The 27,095-nt window shown below is 43.7% G+C and overlaps 1 protein-coding gene across 2 annotated transcripts in view; it reads right to left on the bottom strand.

Annotated features, from left to right (window-relative positions):
• The window catches only part of EXOC4 (exocyst complex component 4), a 750,050-nt gene that overhangs the window by 149,705 nt on the left and 573,250 nt on the right, over positions 1-27,095 (bottom strand). For both annotated transcript variants that reach the window (XM_081102441.1, XM_081102440.1), the window contains one exon: positions 5,553-5,689. In XM_081102441.1, coding sequence (XP_080958567.1) covers positions 5,553-5,689 — 137 coding nt within the window. The remainder of the gene's footprint in view (positions 1-5,552; positions 5,690-27,095) is intronic.

The following is a 27,095-nucleotide window of genomic DNA, read 5'->3' as shown; positions in this document are numbered from 1 at the left end:
CCCGAGATAATTCATCCTAGGCTGTAATTCAGCAACTGTGGGAGATCACTGCAGATATTACCCTGCATATGGGATGGTCTCTTAGTGGCACCATTCCAGACAATCTGGCCAAGAAGGTCACCAAAGTGTCATACTAGCCCAGGGGAAGGAATCAACAGACTCTTGATGGCCACAATATATCAAGAACCAAAAGCCATGGCCATGATCCTGGAAGGAGTATATACTAGAGATACAGTTGCATATAGAAATGACAGAGAATTATCTCAATTCCTGTAAGAAGGAAATACCATGGTGAACAACACCACCCATGTTCCTGCCTCAAGCCAATCGCTGGACTTACTCACTACATCCACCCTACTCACTACATCCCACCCTACCCATCGCCAAAGCATTAGTTTTACCATTCACCCTTTGTCTCCTACATCAATAATTTCCCCTTTTCTCTAAGCAGTTTTCTTCAAATACAAACACTCAATCTTTCTCCTAAATAAAATAGCAAAAAATGACAAAAAAGCCCATCATGTTCATAGAAGAAAAGAAGGTAAATTACAGAAATTGGGAGAGTTTAGAATTATAGGCAAAATTCTAGAGCAGACTATTAAGCATAGTGTGTAAACAAGGAGGAAGTGGCACTCAGTTGGTGCCAGGAAGACCTCACAGTGAGTGAGTCACATGACTTTGTTCCTTTCCTACCCGGGTAATTTCATTGACTTGAATGAATAAATTGTATATATGGCTCAAGGTCAAGAAACCTTATATCCAAGGGCAATTTGTAGGCTGTCCAAGATGAGAGTTCTTAACATAGGTCTGGCAGGACAGGGAGCAGTGGGTCCCAAAGTGAAGGGATGGAAGGGTTCCTGCTCAAACACCATTGCTAGCTTATACCTGCCCATCTTGGGGAGACAGGAGGGAAGATTAGCTACATTAAAAGGATTGGGACTTGGAGATGACCAGCAAGAACTCTAACCTCTCTTATAGGGCAGATAATAAAATATAGGGCAGTACTGTCATCGATGGTAGTCATTATCAAAATAGCAGCTAATCATTTTGGGGGAACTTAATATTTTGCTGAAAACAGCTCTAAAAGATTGACATTTTCAAAACCACCCCATGAAGGAAGAGCTATTAACTCCTTTTGGCAGATGAGAAAATTAAGGCACAGAGAGGCTGAGTAATTTGTTCAAGGTCATAGAACTAAAAAGTAGAAAAGCTGGTATTCAAATTTCCAGAGCCTCCTTCTGAGCTACCCATGAGCTCCTGGAGTACTGAGTGATATGTGGATGTAGATCTCAAAGTAAGTCTTGAGAGATATGGCCCCAAATTCTTAATTTAGCCCTGTCCTATTGAACATTTTTAAAAATGATATATGAAGAAACCAGAAGATTGCTTATAAAATCAAGATTGACATGAAATTTGGAAGAATAGCTAAGATTTTTCTGATGACAGAATGAGAATTCAAAAATATCTCAATAGATTAAGATGATGAGCTAACAGTAACATTAAATTTAATGGGTAAATGTGAGATCTTGAATTTGAGGTAAAAAAAATCCCTACAAATACAGCATAAAAAAAAATAGGCTAATTTCAACTATTTCTTCTTACATCAGTTCCTACCCCCTCCAGCCAAGCAGTGGCCATGTCCCACAAATTTACTTCCTTAATGATTCTTGAACTCTCTGTCCCTACCCGGCCTCTCCTCTGATTCGAGCACTCACTGCCCCTCTGCTACCTCCACACACTTGCTGTCCGATCCCTCTGATACAAAGCTCAGAGGCTCTCCCTAAAGCACCTGGTACTCCCCGTTCACTCACCTTCACCAGCTCCCACCTCATTTAGGCCAAGTTCCTGGCACTCAAGATCCTCCGCCATTTTGGCTAAGCCTTCCTTTCCAAAGCTCCAAATTCATCATTTGTTCTTCCTGTTTTTATTCTTCCCCACCTCCTTGACATCTCTCTGGCTCCTTTCTTCCTTCAGCTCCATAAGCCTAAGTCATGTCTAAACCTTCCGTTTCCTTCAAAAGGCCTCCTTCATGTCCTCCCCCCAGCCTTTCTTGTCCTCCTCAGGTAATTTCTTCCCCCTGGAACATCTTACTGTATTTTCTGTTATAAGCTAATGCTGTGGATATACACATGTCCCCTTTCTTTGTCCCCTATTTCCATTTTTATCCTCTATCAAGAGTGTAAGCTCATTAAAGGTATAATCTGTGACTGATTGACTCTGCTGTCCCCATACACTCAAACGTGTCTTGGGTCTGGTAAACGCTCAATCAGTAGCTGACAAATGCAATGACAGGATGTAAGAAGAAGCTCTGTGTCCGGCACTGGATCCTGCATAGCGGAGGTGATGGTGCTGCTGAAGTATAAAGAGCACACCTGGATGCTAGGCTCAGTGTGGAGTTCTTCATAAGCCAGGCAAGCCAGGCTAGTGGGCAAGAGAGAAAGAAGATGGGATGGTTTATGAGAAACCGAGAATGTTCAGTATGGGGTGGGGGCGGGGGCAAGAAGACAATATGGACCCTGATAGCCAACCTCACACATAGGAAGGGTTTTCATGTATACGGATTAAACTAATTTGGAATCACTCCAGGAAAAAAGGTCTATGCACAATGGATAGGGGGGCATCATTTCAAAACAAGAAATTGCTCAAAAGGACCAGCTTGCTTTGTGGATGTGGAGAGCTTCCTATCACGTGACATACTGAGAGGTAGGATCATAAATGATGAGGAAAAGATCTACAGCCAGTAAGATGCCAATCTATATGAAGGTAAAACACACAACTTCTTTCTAAATCACAAGAACAGCCCTAGCCGGTTTGGCTCAGTGGATAGAGTGTCAGCTTATGGACTGAAGGGTCCTGGGTTCAATTCCGGTCAAGGGCACATGCCCGGATTGAGGGCTCGATCCCCAGTAGGGAGCGTGCAGGAGGCAACTGATCAATGATTCTCTCTCATCATTGATGTTTCTATCTTTCTCTCCCTCTCCCTTCCTCCCTGAAATCAATAAAAATTCATTTAAAAAAATAATAAAAAAACAAATCATAAGAACAACAATAATATAAATGGTGATCAATGGTGTTCAGATTCTAGAATCAACTTTACCTTATCTTGGGCAGGTTATGTAACTCCTCCATTATAATTAATATTCATCAGCATTATTATTTGTTAGAATTATTGGTTGGCCATAATGAAATATAAGCAAAAAAAGGATATGATTTGCTTTTGTAAAAAAACCTTAAAATTCAATGGAGGTTAAAGACAAACTTAACAGTAAACTTAAAACAATGTTATTAAAATGCAACCAATTTTAAAGGTTTTTTTAATATTTTGTTTTAATATTTAAAATATGCTATTTGAGTCTCATTTGGTTGATGTGACGCTGGTACAATCACTTTGGAGGTGGGTTTTTGTAAAGCTGAAAATGTAACTCTGTGGCCCAGAAATTCCAATCAGAGAGAACTAACGGTGAGCAGTGGCTTTTAAAATTTGTATTTGTGTACCAGTTAAAGGAATTTTGAAAAATGATATTCTCCTCCCCACATTTAAAAATTGATATTTAGTATCTTTCAGTATGAACTTAAATGGTAGCAAAGAATATACTTTGTTTAATATTATAAATAGTGACACTTTAAAAGCACTATTTTAAGTGTTCCCAGTGGAATCTCAACACCATAGGGATTTGATATCCACCATTATACACATAAAATATATTCGAATAAGGTCCTCTCTGACAGTTGGTATTGTTCACTTTTCTCTTGGAATTATTATTTCTATTTTAGTTCCTCAGTGAATTTCATCCATTAGAAATATATATTTATGCTTGAGAGTATCTTATTGATTACTCTATTGTAGTGTTCTGCCAAAAACTATTTGTACAAATTAAAATCTAAGATAAATTAAAATTTTCTGTTACCACAAAACTAAATTTTAACATTTTTGTTTGAATTGCCATTATTATTATTATTATTATTATTTAGTACACAATAATTATTATTTAGTACACAATTGATTATAGCATAATTACAGATTACATGTATATTTTAAAGGCAAATATGTTATAATTTTATGCATCACTTTTAAACAAATAAAGTAAAATATCATTGGAAGCGCATCTCTCAGTGAGGTGGTTGATGTTCTGTGGATAAACAATACTTACTGCTGGAAGGTGGTAAAGTATTAATCTAAGTTGTATACTCTTCGGCCAGATTCATCTTTCTGAACACTGCTTCCTGGCTCACTTATAATGACTCTTTATCATCTACTATGCAACATCTAAACGTTCAAGTCTTGCCCTGACTGGTTTGGCTTAGTGGATAGAGCGTCGGCCTGCGGACTGAAGGGTCCCAGGTTCGATTCCGCTCAAGAGCAGCTACCTTGGTTGCAGGCACATCCCCAATAGGGGGTATGCAGGAGGCAGCTGATTAATGTTTCTCTTTCATTGATGTTTCTAACTCTCTATCCTTCTCCCTTCCTCTTCATCAAAAATCAATAAAATATATAAATGTTCAAGTCTTACCTTTTAAGACCCTTTGTTATTTGGTCTTACTTTTCCTATTAAATTTTATCTCTCACAACCTTCTACTAGGACATCTGTTCCATCCAAACCTCCTTCCATTCCCCCTCTGAATACCAAGCAACCGCTCTGTGCTTCCTCTCCACCCCTGCAAAGCCCTTACTTATTCTTTGCAACTTCCTACATCGCATTTGTCTTTCTCAGGCCCAGCACATAGCTCATCGTCTCTGAAATCTTTCCAGACTCCAATCACCCTTTCTCTCTTTCATTCCCTCTGCTCTTATATTCTGTGCTGCACAAGTAGTACCTGATTATGTACTGTACTTTACCTGCCTAGGTTTAATTATATATCATAAAAAATGTAGTATTTTATTATACATTCCTTTCTCCCCTAATTGTGTTAGGTTTTGTCAACCAGATCATAATTTGCTCCTATAATTGGCTTTTCATGAGAAGTGCTATGATCCTTTCCATGAGCTCAAAGAGGTTTTTGAACCCAGGGAAAAGAACTGAGAGGGAAAAACTAAAGGTTTTCAAGTTCATAACAATGGTTTTTCATTTCTGCTGATGCTAAAAACAGTGTAACTGTCTTTTCATGACAGTAGGAAGGCTATAGACCAAACAGTAAGAGGAACACATTTGAAAGAAGTAAAAGGAAATCATATTATAGATTATTAAGAGTTCCTATGAGTTTGAAATTGCTTTACTTTAAAGATCATTTAGAATCACATGATGGACTAATCAAGTTCTGGAATGTCCTCAAGGAAGATCGATCTTAGGATTCTAAGCTTTCATGGAAATCAAGGCTGACACCTCATCTCAGCCACCGGTGGCAGTCCTCAGTGGCTCTGTCCCTCTGTGCCTCTGTCCCTTTCCCTCCCTTTGGGGGATGACGACAGCATCCAGGAGACTCTTTCTGTGGCACATGTTCTCCTCAGGCCCCTTGACCGACTAAAGGTGGTCCTTTCCTCTGAGTGAGGCTCTGAAGGCAGCCTCACCAACCAGACAACAGTCAGGTTGCCAGTGACATTACTCAGGTCCTACCTGTAGGCCGCCGTGCAGGTGTCCTTATACTCCTGGAGCTTCACGCACACCATGTTGAGGAACTGGTCTGAGTACGCGCTCAAGTCATGCATCAGATTCAGCAGGTCTTGCACTGTCTTCTCCACAATGATTGTGCTCTGCCAAGGACACAGAGAGGACACAGGCTCAGGAGTTGTTGTATTTTTGTTTGTTTGTTTTTACTCAAGTAATAGGTAGGACAAGGAAAGACGGCTGAAATAATGCAATCATTTCAAACACTCAAGCTTTCCTGGGAGGGTATTTAAAAGTACTGATTAAAAATGACAACAAAATAAGTATCTTACATACAGCTGGTCTTCCCAAGATCTGAGAAGTGTGAAAGGACATAGGCTAGGGATTTTCAAATTGATTTCATGGAATTCTGGGCAGTCACAGCTATCTCTGTGGCTTTTCAGAAAGTGAATACATATTCAGTTGGGCCTGAATTTATCACCTCCAGGTCTGTACTTGGAGATGAGGGACCTATGGCAGGCAGCACAAAGGAAAAGCCTTCCATGACTTATTTTTAAAGTTTCAAAACCATCAATCTATTACGAATAACAACTACCATTTGTATTGTGCTTTACAGCCTCTAGAATGTTTTTACATACATGGCATATGTTATCTCACCTGAGACACATAATGATCGTCATGATCATGAACATTTACTGGTGTTTGCAAGTACAAGGTACAGTGCTAGGGTTCTACATGCTTCACCTCACTTAATCCTCTCAACACGTCCACCTGCTGGGTGAATCCTGTATTCATCCCTATTTAAAGATGAACAAACAGGCTTTGAAACAGGTAGCACACAAAGCAAAGGCTCCAGGCTTTGCTCTTTTAACTACACCGTTCTGCCTCCCGGCTAGACCTGAGTTCTGCCTGTAGCCCCATCATTTTCTCATGAGATCACAGTACTTGCTACTGTTGTTGCCACTGTAGAAGCAATGTCCAAATAGACTCCGACAGAGACAGGGAGTACTCTGCAGTAAACCAGTGTTATGTCTGAAAAGAGGCATAATCAGTAATTTTTCACTCTTTAAAAGAGACTGAGTTATGTAAACCATTAGTTCATCTTTCAAAAAGAGCAGAATTACACTGGGGCAAATATTAATCACATGCTTAGCATCTTGGAATCCTTTGGTCAATAAATGATTTGTTGAATACGCATTTAATCAGACAGTATTGCATAGGCTACGGTAGACTTGGCCATAAAGTAAACATTGGAAAAAACTATTTTTTTCATCTGACAGTGACCCATGAAAGATCAAAGGCATTTTATTATGCTTAAATGCAGACAGTGGGGCACAGGCTTTTGGTTAACTTTCTTTTTCTTCTAAACATAAAAAGAATGGATAAAAGTATGCAGCTTTTTTCTACACAATGGAGGATCCGCTTGTTATGTGTTTACATGTGTATGTTTATTCAAGATTATTTGCTTGTAGGGATTTCTTGTCTTTTTCCCCTCTCCCCCCCACAGCCCACCCCTGTACCCTCCCCCAGAGTAAAATAGCCAGAAGGAGAAAAGGAAGAACAGTTATATTCGGTAAGGCAAACCAAATTACCATCTCTATAGAATCCCCACAAGTTCAACTTCCTTTTCTGTATTGATTTTAAGATTAAAACACTGCAGATTCCCCTGATCCATGATCCTGTTTCTCTGTATTTGTGTGTGAGTGACAGGAATTGATTCTGCTTAGCTACATGTCCCCACGCTGCTAAGAAGAATCTAAAATCCTCATCCTGCTTCAGAACTCAGGATATCCTACATGTGGACAGCAATTAACACAGGAGAGTACAGCTCAGCCTTCCTGACAAAGCCAGTGTCAAACCCAAAGCTCTGTGGGAAGATGAGCGCGGGGAGATCGCACAGATTGTTGAGGGACAGGGCCTGGCTCTCCTTTCAATTATGCCACTGGTAATCAGCTCGGGGCAGGTTTGGGTAACCTCTTCCTTTCTTATGACTCAATTTACTCTTCTAATAACCGAGGATAATGTGATGGCGCCGCTAATCTACTGGCTGGCCCTCATCACTTGAGTATTCACTGGGTGCCCCGCGCTTCTGCTCTGGGAAATAAACACTGTAATTGTTCCAGGCCTCCCAGGTGTGCTGGGGCTGCCTGACCAGATTACCAATTTCTCAAAAGCAAGCCTGGCATTCTTCTCCTTTCATCCAGCTCCCACCCTCCCCGGCTGCTACTTGCTTATAATTTCTCAGGATCTTCAGGACGATACTACTAATAAAAGGAACAGGACTAATAACAGTAACACACATCAATAAACCCCGATTGTCGAATGGGAGGGGTGCTAGACACAGCCATCCCGGCATTCGGAAACCTCTCTGAGTGGATCAGTTTGGTCTGTATTTATCCCAGTGCTTCCGGGTGACCAGCACTGTGCTAGTGCTAATGACAGTGAGAGTGGATGGGAGACGCAGGCGCAGAGGACCAATCCCTGGAGACAAGGATGTGGGGTAAACAGGACCTACAGGAGAAGTAGGAGAATGCCATGGTTAATGTGAATGGCTGTGCTCACCAACCATTATGATGCTGTGATTACAGACAATTTTCCAGCTATTTGCTTGGTTTACCTTGTCATGGCAGCACTCTGGATAGCCAGTCACTACATTCTCCTTAAGGAAAATGACACTCGTTTGCCAAATGATGGGTATTTTTACAAGGGAAAAAAGTTCCCATTTTTCAAGAATTTATAATAATTTCCAAGTCAGTGGCTCTGACAGAGAAATGTTGAAAATATCAGATTTCTAACAAGGTCAGTTCTGTTTTTATTATATGATCTCTTTGGCATCACAAATGATTCATTGATTCATTATTAATTTTGGTATCTGCCTATATTAAATGAATTCTAAGTGAAACCCTGATTTTATTCATTGTAATTTCTATTAAATATATCATAAATGATTGATATTTATACAGAAACAACTCAATTTTCATTTCTTGTGACTTATTACCAGGTAATCAAGTCTGGGCATGACATGAAAAATGAGAAAATGAAAAAAAATTCCCAGGATAGCTGATGCTATGAAATAATAACAACCAAAGTTTCTTACGGGGATACAAAGCAATCTAAAACACAGAGAGGGTGTGTGACCAGCTCTTTCAACAACTGAATGACTAAGTAAATGAAGACATGTGGATCTTTGAGGCCTTGTTCATTTTTTGCTAAAATGGGGCTCTGCAGCATGATACTGACAGTGATATTATAGGAAATTGGCTCTAAGTTCAAATAACTTGACAAATGCCGAGTTAGAGAAACCTGAAGTGGTTTCTTCACTGGAAGGCTGGAAACTTAACATGCTGATGCCATGGTGAATCTTAGAGGAGAATATGGTAGTCAAACTTCCCCTAACGATTTAAGTAAAGAACAATTTTTCATAGCATATCTTTTTGCATCTACCAGGACAATGTTTCCAGAACATGGTTTGGGAACAACTCTCCCAGTTCTCTGGTCATACTGATGAGGACACTAGGCCAGATGACAAGCTTGAGGACACGGAATCTAGGTGGGAACAGGGGAGAATCCAGGTCTCGTCCTCAGACTACACCCTTTCCTATACCCAGCTTTGTGTTTTTGTTTTTTATAAATTAAATATTTATTGCTGAAAGTATTACATATGTCCCCTTTCCCCCCATTGACTCCTTTTAGCCTGCCTCCATGCCCTGCCCCAGGCCTTCACCACCCTATTGACTATGTCCATGGGTTATACATACATGCTTACAAGTTCTTTAGTTGATCTCCTGCCTCCCGCTCTAGCCTTCTCTCCAGCTCCCCTGAGCATGCCCACCCTGGGCTCTAACCATCTGTCTGCTAGTCAGGAATGACTGCACCAGGCTACTTCCTGCCTCTGTGCCTTTGAGGTTCCTAATCTCCATGCTGGGTATGCCCTTCCTACCTCATGCCCCTCATCCTTGATGAGGCGGCTCAAGGGTTACCTGCTCTGATTTAAATGCCCCTCTTCTGTGCTACCAGAGCACCGTGGGTATAATTTTTATCTCAAGTCTCAAGTGGGATATGACAACCGCTGGTTCACTTACTTGACTGTCTCTGCTGCTAGTCTATAAATTCCTTTGATCAGCAACTATACCTTGTATCTTCTACTACCAACTAGCAAGGCTTCTGGCATATTGCCAGTGCTCTATAAATGATTATTGGATGAATTAATGCAAATGCATAGCCCATTCGGAATAGGGTAAAAACACAGATGTAGAGTAAAATTAGAAGGCCAGGTAGTGGGTTAAAACCCTGACTTGGTCAGGTGGAATTAGAACACAGCTCTTCAGTACACATTACTGGGTCTCAATTTCCAAATGAAGACTGAACACTGATTGTCACTGAAGGTCTTGGATTTTTCTATAAAAACACCTGACTGTATTATTTTCTATAATGTCAACCATATCCTATATAGTAAAAGGCTAATAAGCAAATCGACTAAATGACTGGTTGCTATGATGCACACTGACCACCAGGGTGCAGACGCTCAATGCAGGAGCTGCCCCCTGGTGGTCAGTGCGCCCGAAGCCAGGCTCATGGCTGGCAAGCGCAGAGGCAGTGGCAGGAGCCTCTCCTGCCTCTGTGGCAATGCTAAGGATGTCCAACTGCAACCTTAGGCCTGCACCTCCACGGGGAGCGGGCCTAAGCCATCAGTTGGACATCCCCTGAGGGCTCCTGGACTGCGAGAGGGTGCAGGCCAGGCTGAGGGATCCCCCGCCCGCCCCCCCCCCCGAGTGCATGAATTTTGTGCACCGGGCCTATAGTATATCTATAGATATAAAACCCTAATATGCAAATAGACCGAATGGCAGAACACCCGAGCAACTGGTTGCTATGACGTGCACTGACCAACAGGGGGCACACATTGAACATGGTGGCGTTGGCAGTAGGTGGCAGAGTCAGAATATGGCGGGCATTGGCTGCAGCAGGATGGTGGAGCAGGTGAATGGGGGCACCAGACTAAGATAGGGCACCAGTCGCTGTCATTGGGACAAGCCTCTGGTGGTTACTGAAAATTCTTTGTTCCCATGTGCTGCGGTCCCGCCCAGCCCTCGCACCTGCTGCCGCTCACACCCGCTGCCCACACCTGGCGCCGCCCTGATTGCCCCTGAGGGCTTCTCCACCTCCCCTTGCTTTTGAGGGGCGATCGGGGCAGCAGCCGCCACTCGCACTTGCTGCTGGCACCGGCCCCAATAACTCTGCAGTGTCAGCGGGTGCGAGCAGGGCCAGCACTGTCAGCGTGTGGGAGCGGTGGTGGAGGGAGTGGGGCCACAGGCAGATGGTACTGGAGACTGTGGTGGGAAGGGACAGGTGGGTGCGCAGAGGATGGGCTGAGACCCGTTCCTGTGCCCACCGCAGCCTCGTGGCCCACAGTTCCTTTCAAGGTGCACAAATTCGTGCACTGGGCCCCAAGTATGTATGTATGTATGTATGTATGTATGTATACATACACACATATATACAACTAAACATGATAATTTTAAAGTTTTAACACATAAATAAATTCACAATTCAGGAAAAAAACACAAGTCTGGATCATGGCAGCTCTGTATTTGTGCTGTTTTACCTGTAGAGCAGGGATGGCTCAGAGATGCCGCAAAGAACTGAGGGTTCTGGGAAACTGCTTTAGGAAGAATTTGAAAGAAACATAAATAAATCATCTATCACTTCAGACACACCCACTACCACACACACATACAGCAATTGTGGAGGGAGGGGCTACCTGAATGTCTGATGATAACAATAATGTTCCTGTTTATTGTTACAGAATCAACTATAATTTGCAAAACTTGCCATACCATATTGTCCTCCCAATTAGCTGGCTGTAAACAATGCTAACTCCAGTCTTACGGTGGTGATCACTCTGTAGTGAAACAAATACCAAATTATAAGGTTGGATACCTGAAAATTACATAACATTACATACCAATTTTACCTCAATTAGGAAAATAGTAACGAGCAATGACTACTGACAAAAGCCAAAAGGAAACCTGCTGTTTCTAATCTCCATTTTGATTTGTGTGACATTGAGAATGCACTGAAGGTGCTTGCTTTCTCAGTGAGCCTGCTGGTGAAAGGCTGTACCCTGGGGTTCATTGCCTGAGGAACTGCCTTCCACTCTCCTCCGTCACCCTCCCCACCCCCCCCCCACCCCCCCACCCCCCCCCCCCACCCCCGCACAGGCAGGCCTTTTACACAGCTGTGTCTCCCGCAGAAGTGACTGCTGATGTCCAGCAAAACATGAACACAATATTCACCGATGTGTTCCTTATAATAACCGATAATAAGAATGAAAGCGATCCTCATGCCCATCAATAATTGAATGGGTAAATAAATCGAGGTGAATTCATACAGTGGAATGCAGCACAGAGATGAAATGGAGGAACTGCTGCTACACTTGACAACAAGGATGTCTCACAGACCACAGGCTGAGTGCAAGTAACATGGTTTTGTTATTATTGTGGTTCAAGAAAAAGGTAAAAGTAAGCTCTGGGGATAGAAGTCAGAATAGTGGAGGGGCCAGTCCTGACGGGAAGGAGAGAACCTGCCAGGTGTTGAAAATATCTTCCTTGGGCAGCTGTTGCCTAAGTAAAAACATATGTAAAAACTCTTTGCTCTTAAGATTTGTGCACTTCACAGTCAGTAATTTTAATATCAAAAGAAAAAATGTAAAATTATACCTGATTCTATTTCTCACCAAGTTACCGCACTTTCATGCACTAGGGCCCACATTCTCCAGATTATCCATAAGTCCTTCATGACAGGGCTCTGTCTACCCTCCAGCCTCTTCGCCTACCACCTCCCTCTTGCCCCTCTAGGACCTGGCTACCTGGGCTTCTTCAGTTCTTCCTCCCCTTGCAGGGCCCTATACTTCCTGAAAACTTCTGTCCCTTTTTTTGCTTTTCTAGAGTATTTTTCCTTTTTATTAATCCTCACCTGAGGATATTTTTTTCCATTGATTTTTAGAGAGAGTGGAAAGGAGGGAGGGAGGGGGAGAAAAAGAGAGAGACGGGGAGAGAGAGAGAGAGAGAGAGAGAGAGAGAGAGAGAGAGAGAGAGAGAAACATTGATACATTGATTGGTTGCCTCCAGCATGTACCCAGATGCAGGCTGATGCTCTAACCACTGAACCACACAGACCAGGGCTCAAGTATTTTTTCTTATCTTTCAGGTTACAACTAAACACTCCTTTCTGTGGGAAGACTCTCCCTAGCCCTTATTAGGTCCTCCTGTTAGAAACACCTAAAGCACCTCTCATCCCTCCCCTTTGGTTCTCTTTCACCTTTGCAAGGGGAAGGACATCTGGCTGGTGGTTACACTGTGCATGTTAAATATCAATTTTGAACAATTTCTGTCCAACCATAATACAAATGAATTGGTACCACTTCCAAAATGTGTCTGAGCAAACCATCTGTACATGTATGACTATTTTATCATAATCCTTTCTCTTGTGGCATATATTTAAAATGTGGAGATGTAGCAGTACTGTTGGCAACACTACTATAGGCCACTAAATAAAAAAATTCAGGAGGATCAGAAGTTATTTGGAGAAAGAGCAGGGAATTTAACTAATTGATTAATACATATTTATTAAGTAATATTGTCTCTGTGCCAAATATTAGGGTAACTGTAGGCAACAAAAAGCCAGATGAGACAAGACTGCCGCCTTCCAGTGATCTTAGATGTTAGTAAAACAATAAAGTGTCCCAGTGCTACTCCAGCATCTATACCTCGTCCAGTGGAGGGCCGGGAGGAGAGAGCTCACCAGGCTGCAGTGGAAGGTGGGGGAGTAGTGAGGAAGAGGGTGTTATCATTGAACTGAGTCCTGAAAGATAAACAGCAACTTGTAGATTAAAAAGATGGGAGAAGAAGCACTCAAGTAATGCAGCAGCATAAACATGACATGGAGTGGGATTCAGGATTTGCAAGTGGTTCTTCAGGCTGGGTGAATTGTGTGTGTGTGTGTGTGTGTGTGTGTGTGTGTGTGTAGATCAGGACGGCGAGCTGAGGAAGGCAGCCAGAAGCTAGATCCTGGAGGTTCTTCTATAACATACACATGCATAGAACCTAAATATTTTTAATATCCCTCTGTTCCCCTTTTCTAACAAGAAAACACACAAACTAATCCAACCTGATATCACTAATCACTGGATAATCCACTCAGAGTGAAGGAAGATCATTTCAAAAGGTCCCACTGTCAAAAGGACAAATATATTCATACAAACAACAGGGGAATATATTCTGAAGCTCTGTTTGGCAGCCTAAAGAGTCAGGAAGAATTTATGAATAGGCTTAACAAAGAAAATGTGAGTCAAAAAGGTTGTGCAGTTAGGAAAGCTGTATCCCTTTAGAATTCACATAAGTAATTATAGAATTTACTAGAGGCCTGGTGCACAAAATTTGTGTATAGGGGGTGGGCCCCTCAGCCCGACCTGCACCCTCTCCAATCTGGGAGCCCTCATGGGAGCCCTCTCCAATCTGGGATCCCTCTCCAACCCGGGAGCCATGACGGCTTAGGCACACTCCCTGTGGTTCTCTGCTCTCTGGGGGGCCTGGCCGCTCCGTGACCCCTGCCCAGAAGCTCTCCGCAGCCCAGAAACTCCGTGGCCAGGGCAGGACAATTGTCTCATCGCCACAGCGACGAACCAAGCATTCCACCAGGCTGCTCACGATGCCTGGTCTCAGTGGCCACCCCCCAGGACTGGGGGACTCCGGCAGGGCTGAGGGGACTGGGCACCGCCATCTTGTGGCTATGGGCGCTGCATCTTTGTGATGGAGTGATGGCTAATTTGCATATTACCCTTTTATTAGATAGGATTTGCCACCTGGCCAGTGTAGCTCAGTTGGTTGGGCGTCGACCTGGGCACTGGAAGGTTGCTGGTTTGATTCCTGGCCAGCACACATGCCTGGGTTGCAGGCTGGCTTCCGGCAGAAAATGTGCAGGAGGCAGCTGATCAATGTTTTGCTCTCTCATCAATGCTTCATTCTCTCTCCCTTTCCCTTCTTCTTCCTCTAAAAATCAATTTAAAAATTTTATTTCCTAATTAAAAACTTGGAAAATGTATGTGAAGGAAATTACTAATAATATATTTTTTAACATTTTAGGTAAAGGATTATTTCTGGTTGAATAAACTCTATCCCTAACATATCTGATAAGCACAGCTGGTATGTTAGGAAGTTTCTTTAGGGATTTGTAATTTCATATTCAAAACAAAATAGCAGGAAAGGGAAAGAAGTGTATAATAGTTGTGTATAATTAGGCAGTAAGATCCCAGGGGGCATCTTTGTTTCCCTAACTAATATGAGGTAATAAAAGAATTATTTGTTGACTTACATACTTCAAATCAATACGACTCTATATCCAGGTGATCAATTCCCCTTGATGTAAATGGGACCCAGAGAGTGGAAATAAATCAATGAACAGGTAGGTGCACATTAGCACTTGTAAGACATATGCCCACCTGCAGGGTCCCAACACAGACACACACACACACCACATATCACACATTTCAAAAGACCGTACGGTTGCTATTTAGCAAAATACATAGTACTACATGTTAGGGGGAACTAAAAAGTACAATAATTACTATACCAAAACGTATAAGAATTGCTATAGCATTTCTTTTGTTTCAGGCAATGTTCTTGGTTGAAAACATGGTCTCTTTTTCCAGGGGGTGATGATAATGCAGTTGATAATGAAACAGAATATCATTTTGAACAACAAACAAGTAATATTCCAAGAGAAGTTGCAAGTAAGTGCAACAGACAATATAGGAGAAGAGGAGTAAAAGGGTGTGAGAGCCTGAACTGTGGACGGGAGGACGGGTGAGGTTTGGAGAGGAAGAGGAAGGGTATTTTAGACAAGATAAAAGGTGTATGCAAAGGCTGGGAGTAAGGGTGAGCAAACAGGGGACCAGGGTGGCTACAGGAGGGGATTCCTGTTGAGGACTTGGAGGAGAAAGGGTTGACTGGACTTGGGAGCCAGCCTGTGGATGGTGTGAATGACAGGTGCAGATGGAGAGACACAGACCAGGGTGTTAGTGGAGCTCAGAATCCTAAGTCTAGAGCTGAAAGTAACTCTTGCTATCTAGTCTAATTCTTTAGTTTTATCAAAAGGAAAACAACTAAGTCAAATACTAAAGGGCCTATCAGAGACACACAGTTAGTTTAGGATACTTCAAAATCTAGAAATCAGGTCTAAAAACTAAATCCAGCTCCCTCTGGCCAGAGCTGATAATTAGAGTATCAAACAGAATAAATTATTGCAGGTGACCATATTTATTTTAAAAAATATGAAAAAAATCAATGCACAGAGAAAGCAAAAAAACCCCAAACCCTCTCATTTATCAAATTCCTCTTTGAGAATTAATAAATAAAGAGAAAGAATTAGACATTTACTCTGTCTTTCCAGAAGGATCTTTATTTTGCGGTTACTAAATAATGAAAGCTCTTTAAGGAAGACCGCCAGCAAAGGCACGTAGGAGAAAAAACAGAACCAGAAAGTCATTTTGGAGCCCCCAAATAGAACAGCTGATTCAGGTAAAAATTATCAACTAGTGCTCAGACAAACAGATGAAAGTTGATAGGAAAGGAACAATTTTGTAATGGCAAGGTTATACTGGACAGATGACTTTCTGGTCAGGTGAGGAAGACTGTAACTGCCCCACGGGGGGATCGGATGGTCACAACCTCTTCCAGAGGTCAATCTTAGCATCACTAATGTGAGGAAGCGAGCTTGTGCAGGTTTGCAGATGTGATGGAACATGATATATAAAGATTTAATATAGCAAATCACATTATAATCAAATTGTTGAAAACTAGTGATAAACAGAAAAATCTTAAAAGCAGCAAGATTAAAAAAAAGAGAGAGATTTGTAAACAAGAAAGAATTCAGGCTTTTTGATGACCATTTCTATGTTCTCTTTAATACTCCATACTGTGCCACCTCCTGGGAAATGGTGTTAGATGAAGGATTTTATCAGGTTGACGTATGGGATGAATTAGAGAAGTGAATGTTCAAACAAGAAGATTGACTGAGGCCCCAACAATAGTCTAGGGTGGCTTGGACATTCATGATAGGAGAAAAAGAGAGTTCAACAGAAAAAAAGAGTGGGTCAAAGACAAAACAGAAATCAAGAAAACAAAACAAAATAAAAGCTAAGGTAGAAGAGTTTCAAGAAAAAGAAAGGTCTAGGGGAAGGGCATCTGACTTTTAAGGAACAACCCAGACACAGAGTTCTCCAACATGGAAAGAAGAACTCCAATGGAGGACTTCCTCCCTGGAATATTGTGAAAAAAACTCCAATGGAGGGTCAACTCCCTGGAATCTTGTGGAAAGAAGAACTCCAACAGAGTAATTATGGAATCTTGTGGAAAGAACTCCAATGGAGGACTTACTCCCTGGAATCTGGTGGAAAGAAGAATTCCAACAGAGAATTTACTCCTGGAAGTTTATAGAAAGAACTCTAACAGAGGACTTACTCCCTGGAATCTTGTGAAAGGGACTCAAATGGAGGACTTACTCGTTGGATTCTTTGGAAGGAAGAATTTCAATGGAGGACGTACTCCCTGGAATTTTATGTCCCAGCTTTATCTTTCTAAATATTGTCTTTCTGTGCAAATGGCCTAATAATATTCTAAGCTTTATAGTCTAGCTATACATACATTTTAAAAAATACTTTATTATTTTTAATATAAGTTGTTTTTTAAAAACATAATTTGCTTAAAGAAAACTGTAATAAAGGAAGCAGTATAAAAGTTAAAAGGCATGAAAACACGCACACACACACACACACACACACACACAAATATAAATGACCTTACAGGAAACACGTCTTCAAAGGTAACCAAATTCTAGCCCCTCGTTAACTTGATTGGTGAAGACAAAATATCCAAGTACCATTATTTCCTTTTTCTTATATTGAGCGTACCTATAATTATGAATAGCACTTATATTTACTATCAATAGCATTTATAGTCTAGAATAAATGTGAATATTAGAATAAATTACCTGTCATTCATCTGTCAATCTATTCAATATCTACTGAGTACCTACTCTGTGCCAGGCACTACATTATGCTACATCTGGGAATCCACAATTATAATGAAGTGTGCCATACAATATAGATCTAAGTGCTTCATATGCATTATCTTAGTTAACTCCCTATAACTTTTATTTAACATGTATAGGGTGGGTAATTATCCCTATTTTACAGTTGAGGAAATAGAAGTACTAAGAGATCAAAGAGTTGTCCGAGGTCACATAATTAGTTCATCCAGGATTTGGACTCAGGCAACCTGCATCTTTTGTTGCTTCTAGCAGAAACACAGAAACAGTGAGTGATGAGTTAGTCTTTTCCAGCTACGATGTGGTGAAGTGAATGATGAGTGATTATGAAAGGTCACTGTGACCTTCAGATGACGGTTTTAGCGGTGGTTTTGGTGACAGCAGAACCAGGTTTACAGGAAGCTGGTAAGGCAGTGTGTGGCGAGGGACGAGAGACACCCATTTGAGACATATGTCCGTGAGAGGAAGGTGTGAAGTGATCCAGCAAGTAGGCAGGACAGAGTCAGGAAAGGAAACGGAGGTGGGGCCTTCTGCTGCTCAGCAGGCTGTCCTGGCAACACAGGCCACTCCAGCACCTGCAGCGAAGAGACTCTTTAAGGACAGCTTCCCACCAGCAAGTGGTCCTCTCTTCCCAATTTCCTGATACCCCAACCCCTTACCTTACCCAGAACTGAGACCTCAGACAAAATGACTGGACTTTGGACATACAGGCTCAGGCTGTGATTCAAACTTTCTCAGGCTCATCGTTCGAAAGTTATGTTTTTGCACAATTTTCCATGCCCTGCTAACAATATCACCACAGCATTTTCTAACACCCTTTCTTCTGAGAACTCAGAGTGCTTTGCAAATATGTCAATCGATATCCCAGCAGATTGCAGAAAGTAGAGCAGTCATTATCATTCCTATATTTGAGCAAGTCTGACACCTAAAGCAGTTTCAAGGAATAAGAATAGCACTCAGAAATGGAGGTTCGTAAAGAACTCTAGAACACGAAGCTGCCATCAGAGGTGGTCCCAGATGCCTGCATTTCTCCATGTCCCTCAAGTTCTCATTCCACTGTGACTAGGTTCTGTAACGTCGCAAAGCATCTGCCTTCACAGAAACCCCTCTCTTGATGTAACAGTATCATTCCAGCATTTCATGGGGCTGTTCTGTCCTTTTAAAGATCACATGTCCTCAGCCACTCCATTTAGCGCCAATAAACAAACCAATCTGGAAATTCACGAAGCAGAACCTCTACGGTTCTTCCTTTTGCTGGCGAAGGCAAGGTCCCTTCAGCAGGAGCCCCCAGTGACCCACGCAGGGGCACAATTCATTAGGGAAGAGCCACAGATCTATAAATCAACATGTCAGAAGAGGACGTGGGGCTGGGCCCACACCACACACACGTTTGCCCCGCTCTGTGCAGCTCGCCTGTCTTTGGAGGCGCACACCATATAATCATCAATTATGCTGACAAGTTTCCCACACATCGTTTCAGCCTCAGTTACCCGAGCACCTCAGGGGTGAGATCCAGAGCCCTCCAAGGAGGAGAAGGAGCGGAAGCGGAAGCGGGCTTCCAGGAAAGCAGCACATCTGGAGCTGTTTGGGGAGGGAGGAGTGGGAGAGAGAGCGCACAAACATGCACGCACCAGGGGAAGTTGGTTAAAGGGTAGAGATACAGTGTCTCAGACCCGGAGGGACAACAACATTTGAGAAGAGCTAGCGAATTTTTTTTATTTTATAAAATATGTTTTTATTGATTTCAGAGAGAAGGGAGAGAGAGCGCGAGGGATAGAAACATCAAGGATGAGCGAGAATCATTGATTGGCTGCCCCCTACTGGGAACCCAGCCCGCAACTCACAACTGGGATATGTGCCCTGACTGGGAATCGAACCGTGATCTCCTGGTTCATGGATCAACGCTCAACCCCTGAGCCACACTGGCCAGGCAAGAGTTAATGAGTTTTAAAAAGTAGATCTTGTTGTTGACAAAACTGGTCGTTGTAAACCCACCATTTCAGCTCTTTCTAGGAATCAAGTTAAGTGCTCCATGACTTTGGCATGCTGAGAAAAATAGCGTGCACCACTGGGCAAAAATCAAATGATTCTAAACACCACCTGCTTTGGGGATAGGGAACAAATTACTCTCCCTTTCTTTATTCACGAAAGATGTGACACCCTTCATTAACCATGGTGACATCTCCATCCTGCCCACCATAAGGCCAAGGAGGGCTTTTACTCATTTCCCCAAGTTTAGGAGCTGAGTCCGTCATACTACCTTTCCTAGATCTTAGCTGTGAAAGCACGTTATTTGTGCAGAAACAGGCCCGTATGAAATTAGAAATTACCATAACGCAATCTGAGAAGCAAACTCAGTGGCATCCTGCTAACGTCTGTGTGAGAGGAACAGAACCCACCCACATACTGCCCAAGAATGCACTCTTCTCCCGATTCCAAGAAGAGCTGGTGGTTCAAAATCGGACGATGGAAGCTTTGATGCATTTCTTTCTAACACAGTCTCTTCACACAGGAAACACCCATGCCAGCGGGAAGGATACAGCCAACACAATAAAATGATTTCCAAACTTTAGGATTTCACCGATCAGGAAAAATAAATGGGTCAACATACACCCAACTTCTTATTTCGCAAATTGTGATGCTTAAAAATAAAACGAAACAAAACCAGAGCACCTTCAATACCATCTACACTAATAAAAGAGAAAAATGGTAATTGGCGTACGGCGATACCTTTTTCATTGGCTAATCAGGGCTATATGCAAATTAACTGCCAACTAAGATTGGCAGTTAACTGCCAACTAAGATTGGCAGTTAACTGCCAACAAGATGGCGGCTAATTTGCATATGTAGGCACAATGCAGGGAGGCGAAAGGGAAAGCAGGAAGAAGCCCCCTGCCACTGACAGTGATCGGAAACCCAGGGGGGAGCTAAGAGCTGGGGGGCAGGGCAAAGGCGGCCCTGGGGCCGCCTTTGCCCTGCCCCCCAGCCATGATCGGAGAATCAGGCGCCTTTGCCGCCCTGGCCAGTGATAGCAGGAAGTAGGGGTGGAGCCAGCGATGGGAGCTGGGCACGGTCGAAGCTGGCAGTCCCGGGAGCTAGGGGTCCCTTGCCTGGGCCTAAAGCGAAGCCCACGATCGCGGCGCCCCCCGCTGCCACTGCAGGTCCCCGCTGCCCGGGCCGGACGCCTAGGCCAGAGGCGTTAGGCCTGGGCAGGGGCGGAGCCTGAAACTGCGGGGAGCTGGGGGTCCCCTGCCCAGGCCTGACACCTCTGCCGGAGGCCTCAGGCCTGGTCAAGGGGCCGATCCGGTGATTGGTGATCGGAGGATGATGAGGGTCAACTCCTCTGGCCGAGGCATCAGGCCTGGGTGGGGGGCGGAGCCGGGGATTGGGGGGATATGATGGTACCCTTGCCCAGGCCTGAAGCCTGGGTCAGAGGCGTCAGGCTTGGGCGGGGGGTGGAGCAAGCGATCAGAGGGAGATGGGGGTCCCCTGCCCAGGCATGATTCCTGGGCCAGAGGCCTCAGGCCTGGGCGGGGGCCAGAGCCAGTGATCGGGGGGAGATGGGGGTCCCCTGTCCAAGCCTGACACCTCTGGCGGAGGTGTCAGGCCTGGGCAAGGGGCCGATCAGGCGATCGGAGGGTGATGGGTGTCAACGCCTGAGGGCTCCCAGTATGTGAGAGGGGGCAGGCTGGGCTGAGGGACACTCTCCCCCCCCCACACACCCAGTGCACGAATTTCGTGCACCGGGCCCCTAGTTGTTTTATAAATGTACTAGTATGATAAAAGTATGAATGTTTTAATACCAAAAATAGGAGGAAAATTAGTAATAAAAGTTCAACCTTTCCCAAGAAAGTAAACCAAAACCAACTCTCTCTCTCTCTCTCTCTCTCTCTCTCTCTCTCTCTCTCTCTCCTTCACCCATTTCCTGTGGATCCTGTTGGACTGGCTGGCCCGGGTTGGTGGACCGGCTTTGGGGACCACTCTGGGAAGGTGTGTTTGGTGTCACTAACAGAGTACGTTTATTGCAGGTCACTATACCTGATGTGACATATAAGCCAAAGAACAATGTTCAACGGTTGTGACAGCTCTCAGTTTTGGGGGAAGGTTTTGCTTTTAATTGGAACACTGTCCTTCTATCAAATGAGGGCTTCATATTTATCCTAGAATCTCTCATTAGACTGAGGGTGAGAATAGTGAGAGGCTATGTTTTATTTTTACTTATCTTTTACTTTTTAAAATATATTTTTATTGATTTCAGAGAGGAAGGGAGAAGGAGAGAGAATAGAAACATCAATGATGAAAGAATCATTGATTGGCTGCCTCCTGCATGCCCCCTACCGGGGATTGAGCCCGCAACCTGGCATGTGCCTTTGACCAGAATTGAACCCAGGAATTTTCAGTCGCAAGCTGAACCGGCTAGGGATGATATATTTTAAAAAACTGGAAAAATGAAGTGCACAAGGATTCAGATGCCATGATTTTATCTTTTCGAAGTAAGTATAACATTTTTTAAAATGCAAAATTAATACAAAACTCAAAAGTACCAAATGGAATAATGAAATTGTTCAACAGCCTCTTACTGTGAAAACTTAGAAGGCACTTTAAGAAGACGCAGATATAATTTGGAAAGAAAACTCTAATGATTCATAAAATTACCACAGTTCCCATGTAACTGAAAACAATAGCGCTTACTGCAAAATACAGGCAGAGCATTCAAATCATTTTAATGGTTTCTCATCTCTTTTCTTTTTAAACTCTCTGCTCCTTTTATCACTAAGATTTTTTGAAAATGAACAGTAGGATGTTCCTGCTGCCCATTTTCTTCTTTTATTGTCTCCCTTTTGTTCTAAAAATGAGGGTAAAATTAAGTGCTTAGATCACTAGAGATTTCCAGATGGTCAGACAAATGGCCCTGTGGCTCCTGGGCTTGCTTTCCCACAGCCATGGACACGCGCCGCTCACTCAGGCTCCACGGCTCTCGTTCAATACAAATCTGATGCGGCCTAAGTACCTTCAGGATGTGACAATCACATTTCTGCCTGGACCAGCGATGGTGAACCTTTTGAGCTCGGCGTGTCAGCATTTTGAAAAACCCTAACTTAACACTGGTGCCGTGTCACAGATAGAAATTTTTTGATCTTTGCAACCATAGTAAAACAAAGATTTATATTTTTGATATTTATTTTATATATTTAAATGCCATTTAACAAAGAAAAATCAACCAAAAAAATGAGTTCGCGTGTCACCTCTGACACGCGTGTCATAGGTTCGCCATCACTGGCCTAGAACAAGGATCAAAATTGGTTTAATTGCCTAAATCAAAATGGAAAATTTCTATGCATTTATAAAGTACCCCTCTACTTTCCTGGTTGTATACATTTGCAATAAAATATTAAAAAGTTACATTTTCTATTTTTTATTTATTTTTTTATTTTTTTTTAATTAAACCTTTATTGTTCAGATTATTACATTTGTTCCTCTTTTTTCCCCCCATAACTCCCCTCCTCCCAGTTCCCGCCCCACCATCCGCCCTCACTCCCCACCCACTGTCCTCATCCATAGGTGCACGATTTTTGTCCAGTCTCTTCCCGCATCTCCCACACCCCTTTCCCCCCCAAGAATAGTCAGTCCATTCCCTTTCTATGTCCCTGATTCTATTATAATCACCAGTTCATTCTGTTCATCGGATTATTTATTCACTTGATTCTTAGATTCACTTGTTGATAGATGCATATTTGTTGTTCATAATTTGTATCTTTACCTTTTTCTTCCTCTTCCTCTTCTTAAAGGATACCTTTCAGCATTTCATATAATCCTGGTTTGGTGGTGATGAACTCCTTTAGCTTTTCCTTATCTGTGAAGCTCTTTATCTGACCTTCAATTCTGAATAATAGCTTTGCTGGATAAAGTAATCTTGGTTGTAGGTTCTTGGTATTCATCACTTTGAATATTTCTTGCCACTCCCTTCTGGCCTGCAAAGTTTCTGTTGAGAAATCGGCTGACAGTATGGGTATTCCCTTGTAGGTAACTGAGTTTCTTTCTCTTGCTGTTTTTAAGATTCTCTCTTTATCTTTTGCTCTTGGCATTTTAATTATGATGTGTCTTGGTGTGGTCCTCTTTGGATTCCTTTTGTTTGGGGTTCTCCGCGCTTCTTGGACCTGTAAGTCCATTTCTTTCACCAGGTGAGGGAAGTTTTCTGTCATTATTTCTTCAAATAGGTTTTCAATATCTTGCTCTCTCTCATCTTCTGGCACCCCTATAATTCTGATGTTGGTACGCCTGAAGCTGTCCCGGAGGTTCCTTACACTATCCTCGCATTTTTGGATTCTTTTTTCATTTTGCTTTTCCGGTTGGGTGTGTTTTGCTTCCTCGCATTTCAAATCATTGACTTGATTCTTGCGCTCCTCTGTTCTGCTGTCGGGAGTCTGTATAATATTCTTTATTTCAGTCCGTGTATGCTTAATTTCTAGTTGGTTCCCCAATATAACATCGAGGGTCTCATTAGTTTTCTTGTAGATCTCATTAAGTTTATCGGCGGCTTCTAAACAGTTCTTGAGAGACCTTAAAAGTGTGGTTCTGAACTCTAGATCTTCCATTGACAATTTTGTCCTGTTTCTTTGTCTCCGCATTTTGTTATGCTTCCTTGGTGCACCCCCTAGTGGTCTTTGTTCGTGGTCTTATAGTTAAATCTTGATTGTTGTAGCTAATTCCAGGGAGGGTTTGACCTCCAGGCCAAGTGGCTATGAGAATCAGCTGTGTCAGCAGTGAGAGAACTTCTGTCCTCTAGGGAGGTGCTAATCTGGCGTTTGCCTGAGGCTATCCGTCAAATGCCTGTGTGCAGGGCTTGGGTGGGGCGGGTCGCACAGGATCAACAGGGTGGGCCGGAGAGAGCAGTTATGGTGGCTCTCAGTCCTGTCCCCAGGGGCTCTGCCTCTCTGAGTCCCAGCACCCGCTGCAAAGCTCGGAGAGAAAGCTGCACTCGCTCTGACCGAAGCCAGGCAGTCCCGCTTCTCCCGTTTGAGTCTGGGTCCCTAAAGACTCGCCCGGATCTGGAGCTCAGAGTCTGCGACTCCCTCCCGATTGAAAACGCCAACCGCGCCCTCCGCCGCCAGCCCGCTTCGCGCACTCCACACCTCAGAATTTGACTTCAGCACTGCGCCTCCTCTGAGTATCCGTATGCGTTTCTCTTTCCTCCTAGTTGTAGGACTTCCACTCAGCCAGCGTTCCTGTGGTTCTGGGTGATGTCCATTCCGTCTTTTAGTTTCACTTTTGAAGTAGTTGTTCAAAGCAGCAAACTTCGGCGTTAACCTATGCCGCCATCTTGGTTCCCCATAAAAGGCTTTTCTACATTTTCTATTTTTTAATCTTAGTGGATTATTCAGAAACAGAACTATTTTTTTATTGATGTGCCAACTTGCCTTAGCTCCACCCTTCCTCCGGTTCATCTCATTACCCTTTTCCTGCTTCCATTCCAGCGTTACGTTTCCTGTTCATGTGACCATGTTTCTCATTCCTGTGTGACAATGCCAGGCCAGTCTTCCCCTCCTTTTATTTTCATGTGTTCCTTTTGCTATTCTCCTTTCAGTCGTGAACTACCTCATAATAAGAAGCAGGTAAGGGCTGGATAACAGCTAGGAGAGTTTATTTTATTAAATAAACATGCATATTTGCTTACTATATGCCAGGTGTTATTGTAGGTGCTTTAAAAATAATTGGCATATTTAATCCCCACGATAACTCTATGAGGTAGATGATATTATCATGTCCACTTGACATAATAGAGATGATAAAGCCGAGGCAGAAAAAGCTTGGTAGTAAGTGAGGGCCACACAATCACGATTGGTGGAGCCAAGGACAAAGCTAGTGAGTCTGGCACCAGAGGCCCTGCTCTCACAAAGAATAAAAGTGAGGAGGAGGAGGAAGGAGAAGAGGAAGGGCAGCAGAATCAGAGGGAGAAACTCAGGATTAATGACTGACTCATTGGGGATGAGAAGGCTGGAGGGAAGGGCAGTTTAGGATCCATGGTAAAAATCTGGGCTTGGGGTTCACTGGGGACTGAGGCACAAAGAAACGTAAGGCGGGCATGACCATGTTAGAGGATGAGTTTTGCCATCAGGAAGATAAACGGTAGCTGATGTGGCTCACGAGCATTGGGGCTGGGATGTCGGCAGAGGTGGAAAGGAACGGCAGGGGCGCCGAGATCACTAGAGATTTCCAGGTGGTCAGACAAAGGAGTGCCGTGGCTCCTGGGCTTGCTCTTTTTCAGAGATATGGACACTCATCTTATTGAATTTTATGTATAAAGCATGTATCAAATGCCTGTGGAATTGAAAGATCAGCACAAGATTCATCTCATTATCCCAAACTGCCAAACGATGGGCTGCTTGCTGATTGACACCTGAACATATAATTATAACTGGCAACCCTACAGAGAAGAGCACCTGAGGTCAAAAACCCAGCTCGCTCCACATCCCAAGCGGCCACCTGTGGGCTGAACTGGACGTCAGTTCACATTGTTCCCACGTCTAATTGCAGACAGGAAGCCCAATTACAGTTCCCACGCCTGTAACTGTGAGCCTCAGGTCGGCTTTGGGAAAGCCAGTGGCTCTGTGTCTGCCTCCCCCAGCCCCCTCGCTTACTCAAGCAGTAAGGATTCCCTGCCCTAAAATTCTGGTTCAGAGCAGGGATTCTACCTTCCTGCTGTAGTTGATGTAGTTTACCTCAGATACAAAAAAAAAAACACAAAACAAATAGGAAAACTGTGTGATGAAGAACCTGTACCAACGTCTTTTCCAGAACAACATCTGGTGAACACTCTGGAGCATGGCTGGAGGGAAACACCGTGCTAGGGAGACGTGGACACAGAGCGGGGAGCCGACCTGGACTGATCCCCGCGGGGTGCGGGGATTATGCTGAGCGGGGCCGCCCTTCATCTCATTCAGTCCTCACAGCCTCACGTTACAGAGAAGCCAGGAGCTTCAGAAGGTTAAGTCCTCGTCCACCGTGACACAGCTAGTGAGCGGTGCGGCCCAGAGCTGCCTTCAGGCTGGTCCCATTCCAGAGCCGCGCTCTTTCCCCGTACCACATGGCAACTCAAACCCGAATCCGCAGGCAAGGCCTGGCAGGGAGAGGCCGCACCTGGTTTTAGTCTCCTTGGAGAGGATGTAAGACACACTCACAGAGGTGGCTCCCACTTGGGGTATGTGTGAGTGCGTTTGCCCACGGCCTGAGGTTTATCACAGACCAGTCAGACCTGGAGCTGGGCCTTCAGGGAGGGGAGGAGGCTGGGCCTCACTGGGCGGGGCGGGTGGGAGCATTGGCTGGAAGAGGGGTGCTCTGTGTTCCTCCAGTGGCCGGGTGGAGAGGCAGGCCCGGGCCTGAGGAGTAAAGGCACAGGAGCAGGGATGAGAAGGTGTGCCTAGGGGAGGATTTACTTCCGGGTAAAGA

The sequence above is a fragment of the Myotis nattereri genome, assembly GCF_964212035.1.
Source record: "Myotis nattereri genome assembly, chromosome: 11".
Lineage (NCBI taxonomy): Eukaryota > Metazoa > Chordata > Mammalia > Chiroptera > Vespertilionidae > Myotis > Myotis nattereri.
Note: the sequence above shows the minus strand (reverse complement) of the source record. Positions and strands in the feature narration are given on the sequence as shown.